The sequence below is a fragment of the Pimephales promelas genome, chromosome 20, assembly GCF_988280905.1.
Source record: "Pimephales promelas chromosome 20, fPimPro1.hap1.1, whole genome shotgun sequence".
NCBI classification, from domain to species: Eukaryota; Metazoa; Chordata; class Actinopteri; order Cypriniformes; family Leuciscidae; genus Pimephales; species Pimephales promelas.
Window position 1 is genome coordinate 8,263,761 of NC_142788.1, and position 19,583 is coordinate 8,283,343.

General features: G+C 38.3%; 1 protein-coding gene across 2 annotated transcripts in view; it reads right to left on the bottom strand.

Annotated features, from left to right (window-relative positions):
* The window catches only part of hdac7a (histone deacetylase 7a), a 116,490-nt gene that overhangs the window by 20,299 nt on the left and 76,608 nt on the right, over positions 1 to 19,583 (bottom strand). For both annotated transcript variants that reach the window (XM_039664012.2, XM_039664013.2), the window contains exons 9-17: positions 19,404 to 19,505; positions 17,919 to 18,081; positions 16,538 to 16,716; positions 13,600 to 13,782; positions 12,291 to 12,507; positions 12,069 to 12,202; positions 8,529 to 8,649; positions 8,250 to 8,299; positions 333 to 440 (exon numbers count right to left, since the gene is read on the bottom strand). In XM_039664012.2, coding sequence (XP_039519946.2) covers positions 333 to 440; positions 8,250 to 8,299; positions 8,529 to 8,649; positions 12,069 to 12,202; positions 12,291 to 12,507; positions 13,600 to 13,782; positions 16,538 to 16,716; positions 17,919 to 18,081; positions 19,404 to 19,505 — 1,257 coding nt within the window. The remainder of the gene's footprint in view (positions 1 to 332; positions 441 to 8,249; positions 8,300 to 8,528; positions 8,650 to 12,068; positions 12,203 to 12,290; positions 12,508 to 13,599; positions 13,783 to 16,537; positions 16,717 to 17,918; positions 18,082 to 19,403; positions 19,506 to 19,583) is intronic.

The following is a 19,583-nucleotide window of genomic DNA, read 5'->3' on the forward strand; positions in this document are numbered from 1 at the left end:
AAGGTTTTAGATATTTCAGTAAAATTGATATTTTTGACAACACTACATTTCACCTAGTTTATTATTTCAGATGCCTTTTTTAAAAGACTACAATTGAAAAATGTATATATTATAGATAAAATTCAAGTGCGTTACACGCCACAGCTGAAATACACACTTTTGGCGGGTGTTAATGTTGCCAAACAAGTACCATCAGAATTTGCTGTTTCTGAGCCGGATATCTAAACAGTGAAGATGTTGGCACACACCTTAAAAAAGTCGTACGTGTGGCTGACCTACAAACTAAACACACGTCTAAAATCAGCAGTCAGTGTAAATTGTCCTGAACAGACCTTGAGCTCTCCTTTGGCCACTCTGAAGGCCAGCTCGGTCACGCTCCCGGCCGCCATGCGGGACGCTGTGGAGGTGTGCATCTCGTTCCAGATAGTGTCGTTGTCCACCTGTCCGAAAACAAGCAAAGAGCTCTGGTGAGGGCTAAAAACCTGTTGATTCACATATTTACCCCACTTAGGAGTAACTTATCTGCTCATAAACAGAACCGCTTGGCTCAGTGATTTATGTGCATGTAAACCCGAAGTTAACACTTGATTTTGAGACGGTTTCACAGTTTGCGCCTCCACCCAAGCCCTGGCTCACGTACATGACACATAATCTATGTCAGTCACCCATTCTGCCAGAATAAAATGATGTAGCTGAATTGTCTTGGCGTACACGAGCACATTTATCATTATGACAGCCGTGATCAGCGTTCATAAATCTGCAAAGCCGCAAACAGCGGTTCAAGCGGAGGGCACGTCTGCACCATGCCAGCGTCACATGACGGGCACTTGCGGCAAACGTCCACCCGTTAAACTGACGTGACAGTCAACAACAACTGCAGACAACAAGACTGAACTTAATTTGAATGATCTCATCTTTAATTCTCCAATTTAAACCAATCAATAAACTGACCCTAATCCTATTCAAATAACAGATGAGCGTACAAGCAGCTGTATGCTTTCACACAAATGTGAACGCTGGAGATTTATGACCAAATATGTTTACCCGACCATATTTGTATAAAGATCACTCATGCTCGGAAAAGTATTTAGATGCTTATTTTGGTTGTAAGCATCCACAAGGCGTAGTGTGTGTTACAAATTACAGAACGTAAACTACATTTCAAGAATACACTAAAAGAAAGCGGCTGGAATGACCAACACTATAAATAGATTTCCTGTTATGCGTCATACTAATGGCATGTTTAAATATTCTTTGTGTGGTCTCCATATTGCCATAAACACGGTCTCTCATCACTTAAAGGGTTAGTTCACCCAAAAATGAAAATTCTGTCAGTATTTACTCACCCTCATGTTGTTCCAACCCCGTAAGACCTTCGTTCATCTTCGGAACACAAATTAAGATATTTAAGATATTAAGATCGCTCCTGCATACTAGTCCATAGGCTTCTTGAGGGACTGGCTCTTGCTGTCCTCGAAAAGTCATTAAAGACATCGTTAAAATAGTCCAAGTGACTACAGGGGCTCAATCTTAAGTTTATCAAACGACGAGAACACTTTTGTGCGCAAAAAAACAACAAAAATAACGACTTTATTTCAACTATTCGTTTATTTCTCCCTCTGCGCGAGTCAGGTTACTAGTTTAATAGCGTAAGCTTCTGTTATTGTACGTCACACGCATCACACACACATGACCAGCGTCGGCCAATAGTGAGCCTACGTGTAAAGCTACGTGTGACGTAGCTTTACACAATCACACTACGTTAACTGACTTACAGGCTCATGGAGAAGGAAGTGAATAGTTGAAATAAAGTCGTTATTTTTGTTGTTTTTTTGCGCACAAAAGTGTTCTCGTCGTTTGATAAACTTAAGATTGAGCCCCTGTAGTCACTTGGACTATTTTAACGATGTCTTTAATGACTTTTCAGGGACAGCAAGAGCCAGTACCTCAAGAAGCCTATGGACTGTATGCAGGAGCGATCTTAATATCTTAAATATCTTAATTTGTGTTCCGAAGATGAACGAAGGTCTTACGGGGTTGAAACAACATGAGGGTGAGTAAATACTGACAGAATTTTCATTTTTGGGTGAACTAACCCTTTAACTGCGCCGGCTTGCAGATTACACGTATTATCATATTGGAGGATGAAAATGCCAGATATTTCGAGCCAGATCAACCATAGTCGTTCAGCTAGTTGTCTGTGCGAAACGTCCAGACACACGTTTTATTTTACATAATATTTAGTAAGAAAATTTGAAATAAATTTGATAAATTAATCAACTGACAACTAAGGCCCCGTCCACAGTCCACACTACTGCGTTTTCGTTTAAAAACGAAGACCTTTTGCTACGTTTGCACCTCCCGTTCACACTAAAACGGAAAAAACGAAGACCTAAAACGGAGAAGTTTAGAAACGCTGCAGCTCCGTTTTACGTTTTAGTGTAGACGGGACAAAACGGAGGAGTTTAGAAACGATGACACAAAGGCTGACGCTCGGCTTTATGATTGGGTGTCATAAGTCATGACGTATACTTCCCTGATTCGTCAACCACTGTTTACACCGGCACGCGCATGCCCAGTGTTGGTGAATGGTCACGTGATCCACGTTTCAGTCGTTTTAATGTGGACGGAGATCAATTCTAATATGCAGATAAAACGCTGGTGTGGACGGAGATCGTATTCGTTTTAATCTCCGTTTTTAAACGAAAACGTAGTAGTGTGGACGGGGCCTAAGCTTGTTTCTGCCACGGAATTAAAAAATGTATACAATAATTTTGACTTTTTTTCTTACAATTGCGAGTTTACATCTCACTATTCTGTCTTTATAACTCAAAATTCGGATTTCCCCCCCCACAATTCTGACTCATTTAGAATTCTGACTCATTTAGAATTGTGAGATATAAACTCGCAATTGCGAGTAATAAAGTCCAATTCTTTAGGAAAAAGACTGACTTTTATCACAGAATTGCAAGTTTAAATCTCATAATCCTGTCTTTATAACTCAAAATACAGACTTTCCCCCCCCACAAATCTGACTTTATTACTCGCAATTGCATTCTAAACTCGCAATTGCAAGAAAAAAAGGTCAGAATTGAAAGATAAAAAGTCAGGTAACACTTTACAATACAGGTGCACTAATGTGCATTAATTCATCCTTAACTAATGCACAGATAATCATGAGTTAATGTAGAACTAATGAAGAACTAAACCATTAATTGATGATTACTGCATCAGCAACTAATAAAGAGTCTATATGATTAATAGATTAAGTAATACATGAATTGCTATTAATTCAATGTGTCATTGTGTATTAATTCCTTAATAACATATTTTCTCAACTAACAGTGTAAATTAATGTGTTAATTATCACAATTAGTCAAAGCTATGCACTTCAACTTCCAGTTGTCTGCTTTAATAAATCATTAGCTAATGATTTGCAAAGGTATCATTATGCTATGACTTTACTTGATGGGGCACATCATTATTAACTAGTCATTTAGTAATTGTAGTAATTTGCAAATGAATTTGCACTAACAATGAAGTAATTAATCATGTATTAATGCATATTAGTTTACCTGGAAGTTGAAATACAAGGCTTTGGCTCATTCTGGTAATCAACACTATTAGTTACAAAAATGAGTTATTATGGAATTAATCCACAATTACATATTTAATTAATAACAATTCATGTATGAACTAATACTTTAAACTTACAGACTCTTAATTAGTTCCTAATGTGGTAATCATTAATGAATAGCTTAAATAATCATTAGTTACACATTAATTCAGTATTATCTGTGCGTTAGTTAAGCATGAATTAATGCTTATTAGTGCACACGTATTGTAAAGTGTTACCAAAAGTCACAATCCCTTTTTGTTTTTTTATTCTGTGGCGGAAAGACACTTCAATAGACAATTAATTGACTTCTGTATTGTAAACACATTTAAACTGCTTAATTCTGTTACCATTTCTTTCACAAATAAATAAGTTGCTGACGAACACAAATAAACAGAAGCAACAGTAATCTGCGTCCACTGGGAATCATATTTTCTTAAATAAAGAGGTAACACTAACTTCACATGCAGTGAACAAAGCAACCAACAGGATAGAGTGGAATTCGAAACCAAGGGTTTAAAGCGGCTCGCTCGTGTCGACTGATGGCCACAAGTCCCGCTTACAAAATGTATCGACAAAAAGCCGATTATCGGCGACCACTAATTATAACCCTCCCTCGTAATCACACAGGCTGCTTATAATCTAAATGGGAAACACACCGATATCCGCACAAACCAATAAGACGGCACTATCTGAACTGAAGGCATTTGATTTCATTGTCCAAGCGAAAATCATAAATTCTGATCAGTTCAAGGTGCAGGATAATTCATGTTCATAGCATAAACGTTGCTCTGAACAAAGCCCTCACTCTAAGTATGAGTGGTTGTAATAGTGATGTTTGCTTCGGTAAACAGACCATCTTTAAATTAATATAAAACCACATTCATAAGGGGCACGAGAGTACGGGGTGGCCATGAGAAGAAAGAATGAGGTTATACATTCCCCTCTCTCCCTTTTGTTTGTTGCCCTGCTCCCCACATCTTCCTTCTCTCTTTTCTCTTTCATTTTCCCTCATCCTTTTTTTTTTTTTTTGCAGAACTTGCATTGCTTGTGGTTTGGCACGGTGAACAATGAGAGGGCTGGAATTTCTTTTATCCTTCATGGCACATATTGTTCCAATCAATCCACATGGACCTGCTCTGGGCTTGATCGTCGGAGTGAAGTTTTCAACATTTTCTCCAAATTTTCAGCAGGGGTGCTGCCCAATGTCGACTGTGCTGGGATCAGTGCTCTCTGGCTTTTACAGTTAAATGGACTGGCAGGACCTTATATGCAAAGTCCACACATGCCATATAGACTGTCGGCCAGTGGTTTCTGTGGAGCAGGCGTCACTGGGGGCTCGGCTGAAGTCTGCATCGAGGGAATGGTGGCACTCGTCATTTAAACCTAATCTTTCAAATCACTCTACGGCAGGGGTGTCCAATCCTGCTCCTGAAGGATCACTGTCCTGCAGATCCAACCCCAATTAAACACACCCGAACCCGTTAATCAAGGTCTTACTCAGCATACTGGCAACTTCCAGGCTGGTGTGTTGAGAAAAGTTGGAGCTAAACTCTGCAGGACAGTGGCCCACCAGGACTGAGTTTGGACACCCCTGACTTAACTTCAACAAAAAAATGTACAAAAAGATTCTGTCATCATTTACTCACCCTCAAACCCATAAGACTTGTTCATCTTCCAAACACAAATTAAGATATTTTTAATGAAATCTCTGAGATTTCTGTCCCTCCATTAACATAATCCATTCCACCAAAACTGGCACTCATAAGGAGATTACTCATAAAACTAATCCACATGATTTGAGTGGTTTAATCCAAGTCTTCTGAAGAGACAGATTCCATTTATCTGATGAACGGATTGAATTCAGGCTTTTATTCACATTGATGATCGTTCATCAACATGACAACGGCAGCTCAAACGTGCTTGCTAGACATGCAAAAACCAATGAGGTTAGTTCCCAATTCCCATGCATTAGGCAAGCACAGTTGAGACTGTCTACCATATTTGATGTGCGTTGATCAATGTGAATAAAAGCCTTGAATTGAACAGTTTGAGTCGCAATAATTACTTTTGAAATGTCTTTTGGTACTTTGGTTGTGTGGACCTTTAATAGATAAAAATGATAAGACGATATTACAAATATCTGGTAACACTTTAGTTTATTAACACGTTGCTTACACTGTAAAAATGAATATGCTTTATCTAATCAATATAATTGTGGCAACAGATTACAATTAAATTTAACAAATTAGAATTGAGTAATAATTAATCAAATTATTCCTTAAAAGTTAACCATTTAAAATGAGTAAAGTTTACACCAAACTTTTTTTGTTGTTGTTGTAAGTTTTACTCATTTTAAATGGTTAACTTTAAGGAATTAATTTGATTAATTATTACTTAATTCTAATTTGTTAAATTTAATTAAAAATATTGCTTGTAATCTGTTGACACAATTTTTTTATTAGATAAAGCATATTATTTTTTACAGTGTATTAGTATCCATGTTACTAGGATATTAGTAGGTTGTTTATAAGCACATATTAATGGCTTATTCTGCATGATCATATTCTACATCCCTTAATCACCCAACACCTAAACTTAACAACTACCTTACTAACTATTAATTAGCAGTAATCAGGAGTTTATTAAGGCAAAAGCCATAGTTAATAGTGAGAATCGGACGCTAAACTAAAGTGTGACCAAATATCTTCATTTGTGTTCCAGAAAAGAAAAAGTAGTATTGGTGTAAACTGACACGAGGGTGAGTAAACCATGACAGACGTTTAATTTTTGGGTGAACTAACCCTTTAATTTTAGGGAAATAGAAAGGAAACACTTTATTTTAGTGTTCAATGTCTTATTCTGCATGACCATGTTATACATCCCTTAATCACCCAATACCCAAACTTAAACGCTCCAAAAACGTACTAACTATTAATAAGCAGTAAATTAGGAGTTTATTAAGGCAAAAGTCATGATATCCGCTAACAAACAGCGTTTTTGTATTTTAACCCTTTCAATTTATGATATAGGTTGATAATAAGGTTGATAATGATGTAATAACACATAATTCAGAATAAGGGTTAGTAGAATAAGTTGACATGTAGTTGCAAAGTCACTTATATTCAGTAGATTGTCTGTTGGAGGAGCATCACAATAAAGTGTTTATTAAAGGATTAGTTCACTTTTGAAAAAACTTTTGCTGATAATTTACTCACCCCCATGTCATCCAAGATGTCCATGTCTTTCTTTCCTCAGTCGAAAAGAAATTAAGGTTTTTGATGAAAACATTCCAGGATTTTTCTCCTTATAATGGACTTCCATGGGAACCAGGTCCAACCGACAGTTAATAACAGTTACAGATGCAGCTTCAAATGTCTTTAAACGACACCAGACGATGAATAAGGGTCTTATCATGCGAAACGATCGGTTATTTCAAAGCTTATTCCAAAAATGTAACTTTTCTAAGGACAAATGCTAGCCTTTCTCCATTCTGTGAGGCGCGTTTGCAACGTCACGTAATACGTAATTACGTTCAAAAGGTCACGGGCGACGTAGCCAGAAGTACAGAGTCAGAGTGTTTACAAGTTGAACGCATAGGTTGAACGTGAAAACTAACTCAAACGCCGTTTACAAAAAAGGATTTAAAAGGTAAAACAACGCTGTCGGACGATTTTGATTCTGTACTTCCGGCTACGTCGCCCGTGACCTTTTGAACGTAATTACGTATTACGTGACGTTGCAAACGCGCCTCACAATATATTACAAGGCTAGCATTTGTCCTTAGAAAAGTTACATTTTTGGAATAAGCTTTGAAATAACCGATCGTTTCGCATGATAAGACCCTTCTTCATTGTCTGGTGTCGTTTAAAGACATTTGAAGCTGCATCTGTAAGTGTTATTAACTGTCCTTTGGACCTCGGTTGGACCTGGTTCCCATTGAAGTCCATTATAAGGAGAAAAATCCTGGAATGTTTTCATCAAAAACCTTAATTTCTTTTCGACTGAGGAAAGAAAGACATGGACATCTTGGATGACATGGGGGTGAGTAAATTATCAGCAAAAGTTTTTTCAAAAGTGAACTAATCCTTTAAGCAGACAGTCTAGTTTGACACGCTAGTTGACATGTAGTTGCAAAAGTTACTTGTAGTGAGTAGAATGTCTAAAGTGGACCGTCGAAATAAAGTGTTACAGGAAAATGTTCTGTATTTTCACTTACAATATATGATTCTGATTAAAACAAGCCCAAACACAGTGTGAAATGACACACGGACCATTAAATAACCCTCAAAGAGCAACATGACATGCTAACTTGGCTAAAAACATCATATTTTTCAGGGTCATACTTTTATGTACACAAATACTGTCTGACTGTATGTGCCAATATATATATATATATATATATATATATATATATATACTGTAAGATTCTCTGCTGAAATCAGTATAATTCCACTTTCCACAATAATAGTAATTTAATTTTCCCAGTTACGAACAAATAATACAAAGGGCTGCAACATATCACGCATCTGTACAGTATATCAACTCTACTGTTTTTACGATCGAACAAGTTTCTTGAAGGTTTATGACCAATTTGAAGTGTGTGTGTGTGTGTGTGTGTGTTTTCACTTACCCCGACTCCCCCGCAGGGCAGCATGACGAACATCCGCTGTGACAGTATGCCTGTTGGACACAGAGTGACGTCAAGCAGATTAACTGTCATTCTCGCAATCGACGTTTGACATTTCCAACCCTTTAGTAATTTTGAGAAGTCGCTCATATTCGTGTGTTGGCGTGCCTGTGTGTCTTTGCTTTGAAAAAATGGGGTGTTGCGCTGGCCGAACTGCAGCTGAGTCATGTCTATCAGATCCGAGTCGTGTGTGTGTGTGTGTGTGTGAGGATGATGTGTTACCGGCCAGTTTGCGATTGTCCAGTTTGAGGCGGTTCAGTGGATTGGTGCCGTACAGCAGGACGTGTCGCTCCGTATGGACAGACTGTAACTCTTCAAGGGTGGCTTTTCTTCCTCGAATACTCTGAGGAGGAAGCAAACACAGCAAAGATGATGAGCGAGATGAAATACTGTCATGCTGCGAACATGGTGTCAACAGTCGTGACACTGGAGTTATTAAAAGTAGGGTGGTTTCTGGATGTTTTGGCGAATTTCCCTCCTTTTTTTCCCAATTCTTTCAAACTCTTATCATGGTAACACTTTACAATAAGGTTCATTAGTTAACATTAGTTAACATGTACATTATGTGAACAATACTTCTTCAGCATTTATTAATCTTAGTTAATATTAATTCCAACATTTACTTATACTTTATTAAAATCAAAGGTTCTGTTAGTTAACGCGCTGTGAACTAACATGAACGCACAATGAACAGCTGTATTTGTATTAACTAACATTAACAAAGATTAATAAACAGTGTAACTAATGCATTGCTCATCGTTAGTTTATGTTAGTTAATGCATTTACTAATGTTAGCTAATGAACCTTATTGTAAAGTGTTACCCTTATCATTATAGTGAATGTGGATGAGGACTGACACTTCGAAAAGGACAAACGAGTGCGGTCAAAAGTCATTCAAATTTTCTGTCTGAAGAAAATTTTGAGCTCTTTGGAGAAAAAAAAAATCGAGTTCTCAAATATTTTCTTATGATGATCTTATTATTACAACAGGCTTTGGTTTTATCTGATTGTATGGAGGTTCTTGCAAAGACTGGCTGATCAAAACACAAAAAAACACCACAGTTTACTATAATAAATATCATTATTTATTCATTCAAAGTATTTTCATAGCGCTGCTTTTTTAATGCACAGTGTGATTTGAAGTGTTCAGTTATACTGCTTGATATTTGAAAGAACCCAACAAACTCTTGAAACGACTCCGCTTTGGGGATTTAAGACAAGTTGGAGGGGGTCGCAACTTTCGGAGGTTATTTACAAAGATTAATTTCTAAATACATTCTTTTCACGAATTCATATATTCCCCGTTTCACGGACGACGCTTAAGTCTAATCCCAGACTGAAATGATGTTTGAGCTGTTTTAACTAAAATATGGGATATCTTAAAGTAAGTGCTGCTGTTTTGTCAAGATGCTCACGGGTAATGTTTTTTTCTAAGGCATGTTAAAGGAGAACTCCAGTCAATTTTAACATTGAGCTTATTTTTTGTTCATTTGGAGTGCTGTCAGTACAGACAAAAACGACAAAAATCGGTGTTGCCTACACCGTGTTATCCTCTTTTTAAAATTCGCACCCTGTTGACTTCAATGGGGCATGTTCTAAACCTGCTTTTAGCCTCTTAACATCCTTGATTTGTCATTACGAGTGCACAGCCATGTGAGTGGTGTTAATAAGAGTGACCACGGTCAATCTGACTGCAGTAGATATGAAAGATATTAATAAAAATGATGTTAATTCAGCCAGCTCACATACCTGTATTTACTTTCTCTTTTTGAGCGAAGTCCACGGTAGTCGACTGTCGAGTTCGCGCGCGCGATCATTGGCAACTAAATGATGTTCAACATCTGATTCAGATGAACTGTCCATTTGAGCTGATATTCTCAGAACACCACACAGGCTGACAGCTGACAGTCTGAGTCTACACTCCCAGATAGCAAACTGACATTGAATCAACGTGGAAATATGACATCGAAACGATCTGACATTGTTTTGCTCATCGAATTAACGTTGAACCAACGTCAGATGCGTCATTCTTTCAAAACTAATGGAAAATCAACTTGAAATCAACGCGTTGTTTCAACGTTATGAAAGCAAACCAATTTTCGATTTCATTTAGCTTTGAAGAATACCGCGTCTGACGTTGGTTCAACGTTAATTCGATGAGCAAATCAACGTTGTTTCAATGTCATGAGAGACGTCGTTTCCACGTTGATTCAATGTCAGTTTGCTGTCTGGGCTGTTGCTTAGTTACCAACAATCGACTACCGTGGACTTCGACCGAAAACAGGAAGTAAATAAGGGTATGTGAGCTGGCTGAATTAACATAATTTATATTAATATCTTTCACTGCAGTCAAATTGACCGTGATCACTCTTAATAACACCACTCACATGGCTGTGCACTCGTAATGACAAATCAAGGATCCCAGATAGCAAACTGACATTGAATCAACGTGGAAACATGACATCGAAACAACGTTGATCTGGCATTGCTTTGCTCATCGAATTAACGTTGAACCAACGTCAGACGCGTCATTCTTCAAAACTAACGGAAAATCAACGTTGTTTCAACGTTAGGAAAGCAAACCAATTGCAACCCAGATAGCAAACTGACATTGAATCAACGTGGAAATATGACATCGAAACAACGTTGATATGACATTGTTTTGCTCATCGAGTTAACGTTGAACCAACGTCAGACGCGTCATTCTTTCAAAACTAACGGAAAATCAACTTGAAATCAACGCGTTGTTTCAACGTTATGAAAGCAAACCAATTTTCGATTTCATTTAGCTTTGAAGAATGCCGCGTCTGACGTTGGTTCAACGTTAATTCGATGAGCAAAATCAATGTTGTTTCAATGTCATGAGAGACGTCGTTTCCACGTTGATTCAATGTCAGTTTGCTATCTGGGAAACCAATTACCAATTTTCATTTAGCTTTGAAGAATGCCGCGTCTGACGATGGTTCAACGTTAATTCGATGAGCAAAACAATGCCAGATCAACGTTGTTTCGATGTCATGTGAGACGTCGTTTCCACGTTGATTCAATGTCAGTTTGCTGTCTGGGATGTTAAGAGGCTAAAAGCAGGTTTAGAACATGCCCCATTGAAGTCAATTTGGTCAAGTCACAGGCAAATCTGCTTACAATTCCAGCAGATGAAAATTTTAAAAAGAGGATAACACAGTGTAGGCAACACCGATTTTTGTCGTTTTTGTCTGTACCGACAGCACTCCAAATGTACAAAAAAATGAGCTCAATGTTAAATGACATGGGGTCTTCTTTTCATAAAAGCTACTTTATTATCGTAATTGAACTAAGGTCTAATCTTGGCTTAATCTAAACCCTGTCTGTGAAACCAGTTCACTGAGCCAATCGGATCGCTTCTCTTGGCGAGCTGATTTCGAGGGAGAACTAGATTTCTCATGACACTGGATCCATCCGATTAGTGAACGAATCATTTCAGACCAGTTTCCCCGAATAGCAGCTTAAACTTCAGTCTGTTCCTCACATGAATCAATCATGTAGGCTAGGATGCGTCACATGGGCTACTTTTATGGTCCTTCCCGGAGCTTTACAGGATAAATGTGTCTCTAGTGTCCTCCAGAAGAAAAGAACCACACGAGGGCAAAGGAATGATGAGAGACTGTTAATTTTGGGCTGAACCGACCCTTTAAAGTGGATGAGTTGAAGGAAATATGATGTTAGAATGATAGGAGGGATTATTCAGCGCCCCCTTTAGGAAAGGAGAGGAACTGTAAATACCTCGCACTGGCCCCTGAGGCCCCTCTCCTGCAGGCGGGACCAGATGCTCTGGATTCTCCCAGCATGCTCAGGGTGGCTGCTGTTGTCTCCGCACGTGCACTGGTGCTTCAGCATCTGGGAGTCGTACACCAGACCTGCACACACACACATTAAGGCATTAGGGTTTGAGTCAGTGAGGGCTGAAGAGTGAGGCGTGAGGGGTGTTTGGCGCAGGCGCTGTACCCGTGGTGAAGCGCGGTTGGCTCTGGGACGGCTCCGTGGTCGAGGACAGAGGCAAGGTTTTGTCCGGCAGCGTCAGCGAGGTGGAGGCGGGAGACGACTGCGTGCGGGACAGCGGCCGGTGCATGCCGCCGAGCATCATGGGTACCGTCAGCGTCTCCATGTGGGCCGTCTGTCTGCGCAGTTGCTGGAGTTGTTTTTGCGTTTCCCACAGACGTGACTGCAAAAGAAAGCGTTTGGATCAAAACATGTTTGCATGAACTAATGGGAAGATCTGAGATCCATGTCTTTAATGAAATATATTTTTCTGTTGGGGAAGTATGAAAAAAATGATGTCATATGACATTAAGGGTTTTTGTATATCATGATAGACGGTGTAAATTTAAATAAAAAAAAATATAAAAAGTAGCAGCTATAACTTAAAATATATTTTTTTTTTTTACTGTATCACAGTAATGATGATGTTATGGATGATAATGAGAATGTCAAACAAACTCAAAAATAAAATTGAGAGAAACAATTTGCTAAAGTGACATACAGCAATTTTTTTAAAAGTTTTAAAGTAATATTAAAAAACACAAAAGCATAAAACAGTCAGGACAACAAAAGAAAAAATAACATTCAATCAACGGAGAAAAAAAAAATCTGGATTGCCCTCTAGTCAGCAAATATATGAAAAATAATAATTTGAAATATAAACATAAATGACAATATTCACAATTGGTGTTAAAACAATCTTAAGGTTACAAATAAGAATGGCTTTTCTTTATACAAGAATACTAATTTTCAGATTATCTACACTATTGATCAACAGTTTGGAGTCAGTTTAAGATTTTTAATACTGAAATTAAAAAAGAAATTAATACTGTTATTCAGCAAGGATGCATAACATTACAGAAGATTTATATTTTTTCTATTTAAATCAAATCCTGGAAAAAAATGTATCATGGTTTCCACAAAAATATGCTTTTTAAAACATTAATAATAATAATAAAAAATGTTTCTTGAGCATCAAATCAACATATTAGAGTGATTTCTGAATGATCATGTGACTGGAGTAATGATGCTGAAAATTCAGCTTTGATCTCATGAATAAATTACATTTTACAATATATTCACACAGAAAACAGTATTTTAAAATGTTCAATTTTAATAATATTTCATAATATTGTTCAAATAAGTCTCGTATTTAAAAAACAAAGACTTTTTTACTCAGATGTGTTTTTGTGAAATTCACCCATAAACAACCATTGGACTATTCAAATTTTCTTTGTTGTTGAACAGAGCTCGCGTGGCGTATTCTTGTTCTGACCTGGTTGAGGATGAGTGTGTGCTGCAGGTTGATGTGCTCCTCCTGGTTCTCCATCTCTCGCTGTGACTCGGCCCTGATCCGGCCCTGGTGCGCGTCCCCCGCTGACGGCCCCCCCTCCTCTGAGTCCATGTCCTCCGACGGGATCTGCCGCAGACGAGGCTTCTCGCTGGACTTCGACATGAGCTGGAAGACACACACATCTTTTGATGTCAATTACTATAGTATGCTGTAGTATACTGTCCTAAAATGCTGAGTACGTCTTTACAATAAGGTTAAGGGCCCTATTTTAACGATCTAAGCCCATGGTCTAAGTACACTCTAAGTCCGAATCCACTTTTGCAAGTTTAACGACGGGAAAAATGGTCGGCGCTCCCGGTGCATGATCTATACGTGTTGTTCCTATTCTCTTAATGAGTGATGGGTGTGTTTTGGGCTTAAAGGGTTAGTTCACCCAAAAATGAAAATTAAGTCATTAATTACTCACCCCCATGCTGTACCAACCCCGTAAGACCTTCGTTCGTCTTCGGAACACAAATGAAGATATTTTTGATTAAATTTGAGAGCTGTATAACTACCACATTGGCTCCTAAGGGACTGCCTCTTGACGGCCCAGAAAGTCAGTGAAGAAAATGTTTAAATATCCCAAGTGAGTACCGTGGCTCAACTATATGTTTATCAAGCGACGAGAATACTTTTTGTGCGAAAAAAACAAACAAAAATAACGAGTTTATTCGACTATTTCGAGACTTCCTTATAGATTTCCACGACGCATGTGCAAGATTTGCGATCTGCGTACAACAGCTTACACTACTTCAGATCGCAATTCTCGCGCATGCGTCGTGGAAATCTATAAGGAAGTCTCGTTCTGGCCTACAAGGAAGAAAAGAAATAGTCGAATAAACTCGTTGTTTTTGTTTGTTTTTTCACACAAAAAGTATTCGCGTCGCTTGATAAACATATAGTTGAGCCACGGTAGTCACGTGGGATATTTAAACATTTTCTTCATTGACTTTTTGGGCCGTCAAGAGGCAGTCCCTTAGGAGCCAATGTGGTAGTTATACAGCTCTCAAATTTAATCAAAAATATCTTCATTTGTGTTCCGAAGACGAACGAAGGTCTTACGGGGTTGGTACAACATGGGGGTGAGTAATTAATGACTTAATTTTCATTTTTGGGTGAACTAACCCTTTAAAGTGCAATAAACCAATCAGAGTCTCATCTCCCATTCACTTAAAAAGCCAGTTTAGCCAGTCAGCCACTGGCGGGATTTGTAAGCGGGAAGACTGAACGCTTCTTCATCTACGGGACAAGCCGAATTCCACCATATCTTTATGTACACAATATTCATCTTTTACATTGTAATGCTTTTATTTTTAATATTTAGCATGTTTGTGTGCTGTTGGTCATCCCTGTGTGTGTTATAAGCAGAGTGTACGTGTGTTGTGGACCCGCCTATAGGCGCACCTTACTAAAACGATATTTAAATAACAAAAACATGTTGTGCCATTGACCAACTGAAACCTGGTCCTAAAGTCAATGCCACAATATTTTGTTTTGTGTTATTTAATTTTAAAGTCTATTTCCGTCGCCTCAAAATATCAACGCGCCAACAATGCGCCTGAACACACCTCGTTCTCAGGGTAGACCAGCACCATGAGCGCACATATGGGCACAAACACATTCGTTATTTAAACAGTGTTGCGCAGGACGTGAAAATGTTAACTGCGTCAGGCTGAAACTAGCAAAACACACTTGCGTCGCGAATGGTTCCACATTACGGCAGGTGTATGATAGGGCAGGGGCGTCGCAACCGTGGGGGATGTGGGTGTTTTAACACCCACACTTTTCTCGGTGAGAGTGTTCAACACCCGCACTTTTTCTGCCGTTTTTCCGCAGTTTTACACAAACGCCTTCCTACAGTCGCTCCTCCGTTTCTCTGGCGCTCAGTGTGTGTGTGTGTGTGTGCGCTCGCTGCGGCTGTCTCCTCTCAAACATGACACCGGCTTTGAGTGTGTCCGGCTGATGATTGGCTGTTCTGCCTTAAGTCCCGCCTCTCTTGATGTGGTGTATCGGTCAGCTCGTGCTGAGGAGGCGGGAACTTATGGTTGTTTACATCTCCCTTTTCCAGGTACTTTGAATAAGTGTTTATGCTTTCGAGGTTTTTAAATAAGCTTGATATGTGTTTGGGAAGATGTTATGTTTATGTTTTATTGACATGTCCAGTGTTTTCATTATTACATTTCGTATTTTTAGATAAACAGTACAAGACTTGCGTTAGGCATTCTGTTTGTAATGCTGCGTAATTTGAAAAAAAAACAACAAAAAAAAACGCGCTCTTTGCTCACACGATCAGCATGGTATTCTGTGTTTTCTCCTAAATAAAAGCTCAAGGGTTTATTTCTTACAAGTGAAGAAATTAGGACAAAAGTATTGTAATTTTGATAGCGTAATATATAATATAATGACAGACTCTATATCATAACTATAAAGATGTTTGAGCCCTCTTTAGGTAAGCAACAAGTCAATGCTTTTTCGTTGTTCAATGTGCACAGGCCTGGGTCGAATCCAGTTGAAGCTCTTAATTTTGAGCTCTCAATGTGCTCCAAATTGATGCATTTAACCTTAAAATGTACCAAATTTTCTTGCGGGGGAACATGCCTCCGAACCCCTTTAGAGGGACAGGGGTCTACGTAACATGCCTAAATTTAAATGACACATCCATCCCCCACACTTTTCAAAAGCTTGCTACGCCTCTGTGATAGGGCCCAATGTCTTTAACATTAGTTAAGTATTTATTCTACTAACCTGAATCCTAACAGTCTACTGATGCTCTAATGAGTGTTAGTTAGCATGTAGTTGCAAAATAACTTATAGTTAGCAAACGTGTAATCGTAGCAAATAATTGTGATTTGAGAGAGACGTGTCTCGAGGTCAGTACCTTGCCCAGGTGCGTCTGCTGTTTGAGCCTCTCGAGGACCAGAGCGCTGTGCTGGAGCAGGTGAGGGTGCGGGTGGAGGGCCCGGGGACTCTGGGGCAGCGGCTCCGAGCGCGTGCGGCTCAGAGGCTTATGAGGACCAGACGCGCTGAACTGCAGAGGAACGGGACCCAGACCTGGAACTGATCACAGGCAAATCTGCTTACAATTCCAGCAGATGAAAGCATAATATTCAAGCTAGATGTCAAAATATCATGCCACAGATCACACGAAACTAGAAAATAAACACATTAAACGATCCCCGATGGCTTAAATAGAACAATTTTAGCATATAGTCATGAACTGTGAACACGCCGGGTGAATTATAAACATAAAAAATACAGATTTGCAATACATGTTTATATTTTTAATGGTCTCATTTTTTAATATTTAGTTTTTTGTTTACATAAAATAAGAAATAAGAGGATTATTAAAATCGTATTAATATAATAATCTATTTAAAAATATTATATAATATTTATTTATTATATAAACTACCATTCAAACGTTTGTTTTTTTTCATGGTATCTAGTATCGTATGCTCACTAAAACTGCATTAATACAGTAAATACAGTGAAATTGTGAAATATTATAACAATTTAAAATAACTGTTTTCTATGTGAATATATATTAACATGTAATTTATTCCTGTGATCAAAGCTGAATCCCAATGGGGATTAATAAAATATCTATCTATCTATCTATCTATCTATCTATCTATCTATCTATCTATCTATCTATCTATCTATCTATCTATCTATCTATCTATCTAATATTCAGCATCATTACTCCAGTCTTCAGTGTCACATGATCCCTCAGAAATCAGTCTGATACGAGTTTGATGCTCAAGAAACATTCATTTATTGTTATTATTATCAATGTTGAAAGCGCTGCTTCATATTTTTATAGAAAATGTGATACCTTTTCAGGATTCTTGCATAAATGGATCAAAAGAACAGTATTTATTTGAAATAAAAATTTTATGTATCATTATAAATACATTTGTTGTCATATTTGACCAATTTAATGTATTCTTGCTGAATTAATGCATGTCCAGTGCTTGGTTGCTAATACACAAAATACAATAAAATAATAAAATAAAATAAAATAAAGTTTCACTATTGTAAATATACAATAAATCCAATCTAAAATATATATTTTTTAAACAACATAAAAAAATTAGTCTTTTATATTCTAAAAATATTTTTTAACTATCATTTTGTAACTAATATTTTACTCCCAACAGCTATTCCCTGTCATGTGAAGGAGTGGCCACTAGATGGCGCACACATCAAGCTCCTGGTTCTAGAGTGGCATTTCCTCAGGCTGATCCTGCAGATCTTACCGGCCAGCATCGGGGCGTGCACGAGTCCAGAGGGCTCCAGGATGAGCACGGGCTGCATGAGCTGTCCCGTCTGCTCCTCCACACCCAGAGGAACCAGCAGCGGAGAAGCGCCCGGTCCCACCGGCACACGACCCAGCTTCAGTGAGCCCATCTCGCTCTCCGCCTGCAGACACACGGCCAGCGCTTTACAACACAACACTAGCTCTGAATTCAGTTCAGCTGATGACACTAGATATCACACACCAGATATCATTTTTGATACTGTTTTACAAGTGGGTGCAGGACACTATAGTTCATTTATGTAAGTGAGGATTGCAAAATAAAGTCAACTGTGAGATATTACACCCAAACATTCTTCATACAGTAAAATTTATAAAAATTTGGCACCAAAAGTTATTCAGACACTTGTTTTGCTGAAGTATTTTTCTCTAATTGCTAATGTGACCTTTTTTACACACAGACTAAACACAATGAAGCATTGCTTGGTGATTGTTTGACCTATATTGGCATTATCTAATTGTGTAGTTAAATTTAAACTCTGACAGATATTCATCATAATTCATCTGTGAGAGTCCAACAGAAGGACGGACAAAACCAGTCAAACATCAACTGATCTGATCTGAACTCTTGTTATATTTTATCACCATTTTCTAAATTATAGAGAATAAAACTGTGATCATGTGAGAAATGTTGAAGGTGTCTGAATAACTGTATATTTAACAACATTACAGTGGTTCTGAATGGGTCTCGGATCTGTTCTGGCTTAAGTAGAAAAAAAAATGCTAAATGCAAGTCATTCATGAGAAAATATGAACCAGAATACATAAAATATGAGTTTTAGGTGGAGAATTATTGGGTGCCAAGAGCATGAAACCATCAAAATGAAATTTCGTTCAATAAACAATTTTGGCACTGTGTTGTGTAAACGCATGATGTCGAAGCTAAATGTGTTAATTATGGAAAGCAACACGTTTGTTACTTTTATTTCACTTGCTCCTATGTTAGTTGGCCGAGGCTTACGCTCATTTGTGGGCGACTTTAAACTTGAAAGTGTTGTTTTTAATGTTGACGTGAGTTTTCCCTGGCGCTGTTAGCATGACCGCTAGCCTACACCCCTGTACAGATGTTGTGCAGCTTGCAGTGTTGACAGCTTTGTTGGTTATAATGTGAGCAATGTAGTTTTGTCATCGCGTCGCAATTTTCAATCCGATCCCATATTGTTTCATATTCAACAAGGCTGGAATGCTGTATTGACTTATAACCATCCGAACCGTCCGAAATTATACAAATTCGAATCGTTTCATGCATGTTATGTTTTTTAAACATGTAATTTGGGTATTAAATTCTTGTGAAAAAAGTGTGCTTGATTGTATTGAATGTGCACTCTGTCTGTGGTGAACTTCAAATCTATATTTGTAATGAAATTAAAGGTCAAAGGTGGGCTTTCAGGACGGGTTCAGGGCTGAATGATGGCGACTGCGATACCTTGGTGTTGGCGGGGAGGCCTAACGTGATGGTGGGCAGACTGGACGGATCCTGCACTGTGAAGTGAGCGAGAGACCCGTCCTGCAAAAGCAACCTTTGAGCCTGAAACACACACACACACACAGATTAAACCGCTATCAGAGAGGCAAATAACTCAACATTAACTGATATTTCATGTTG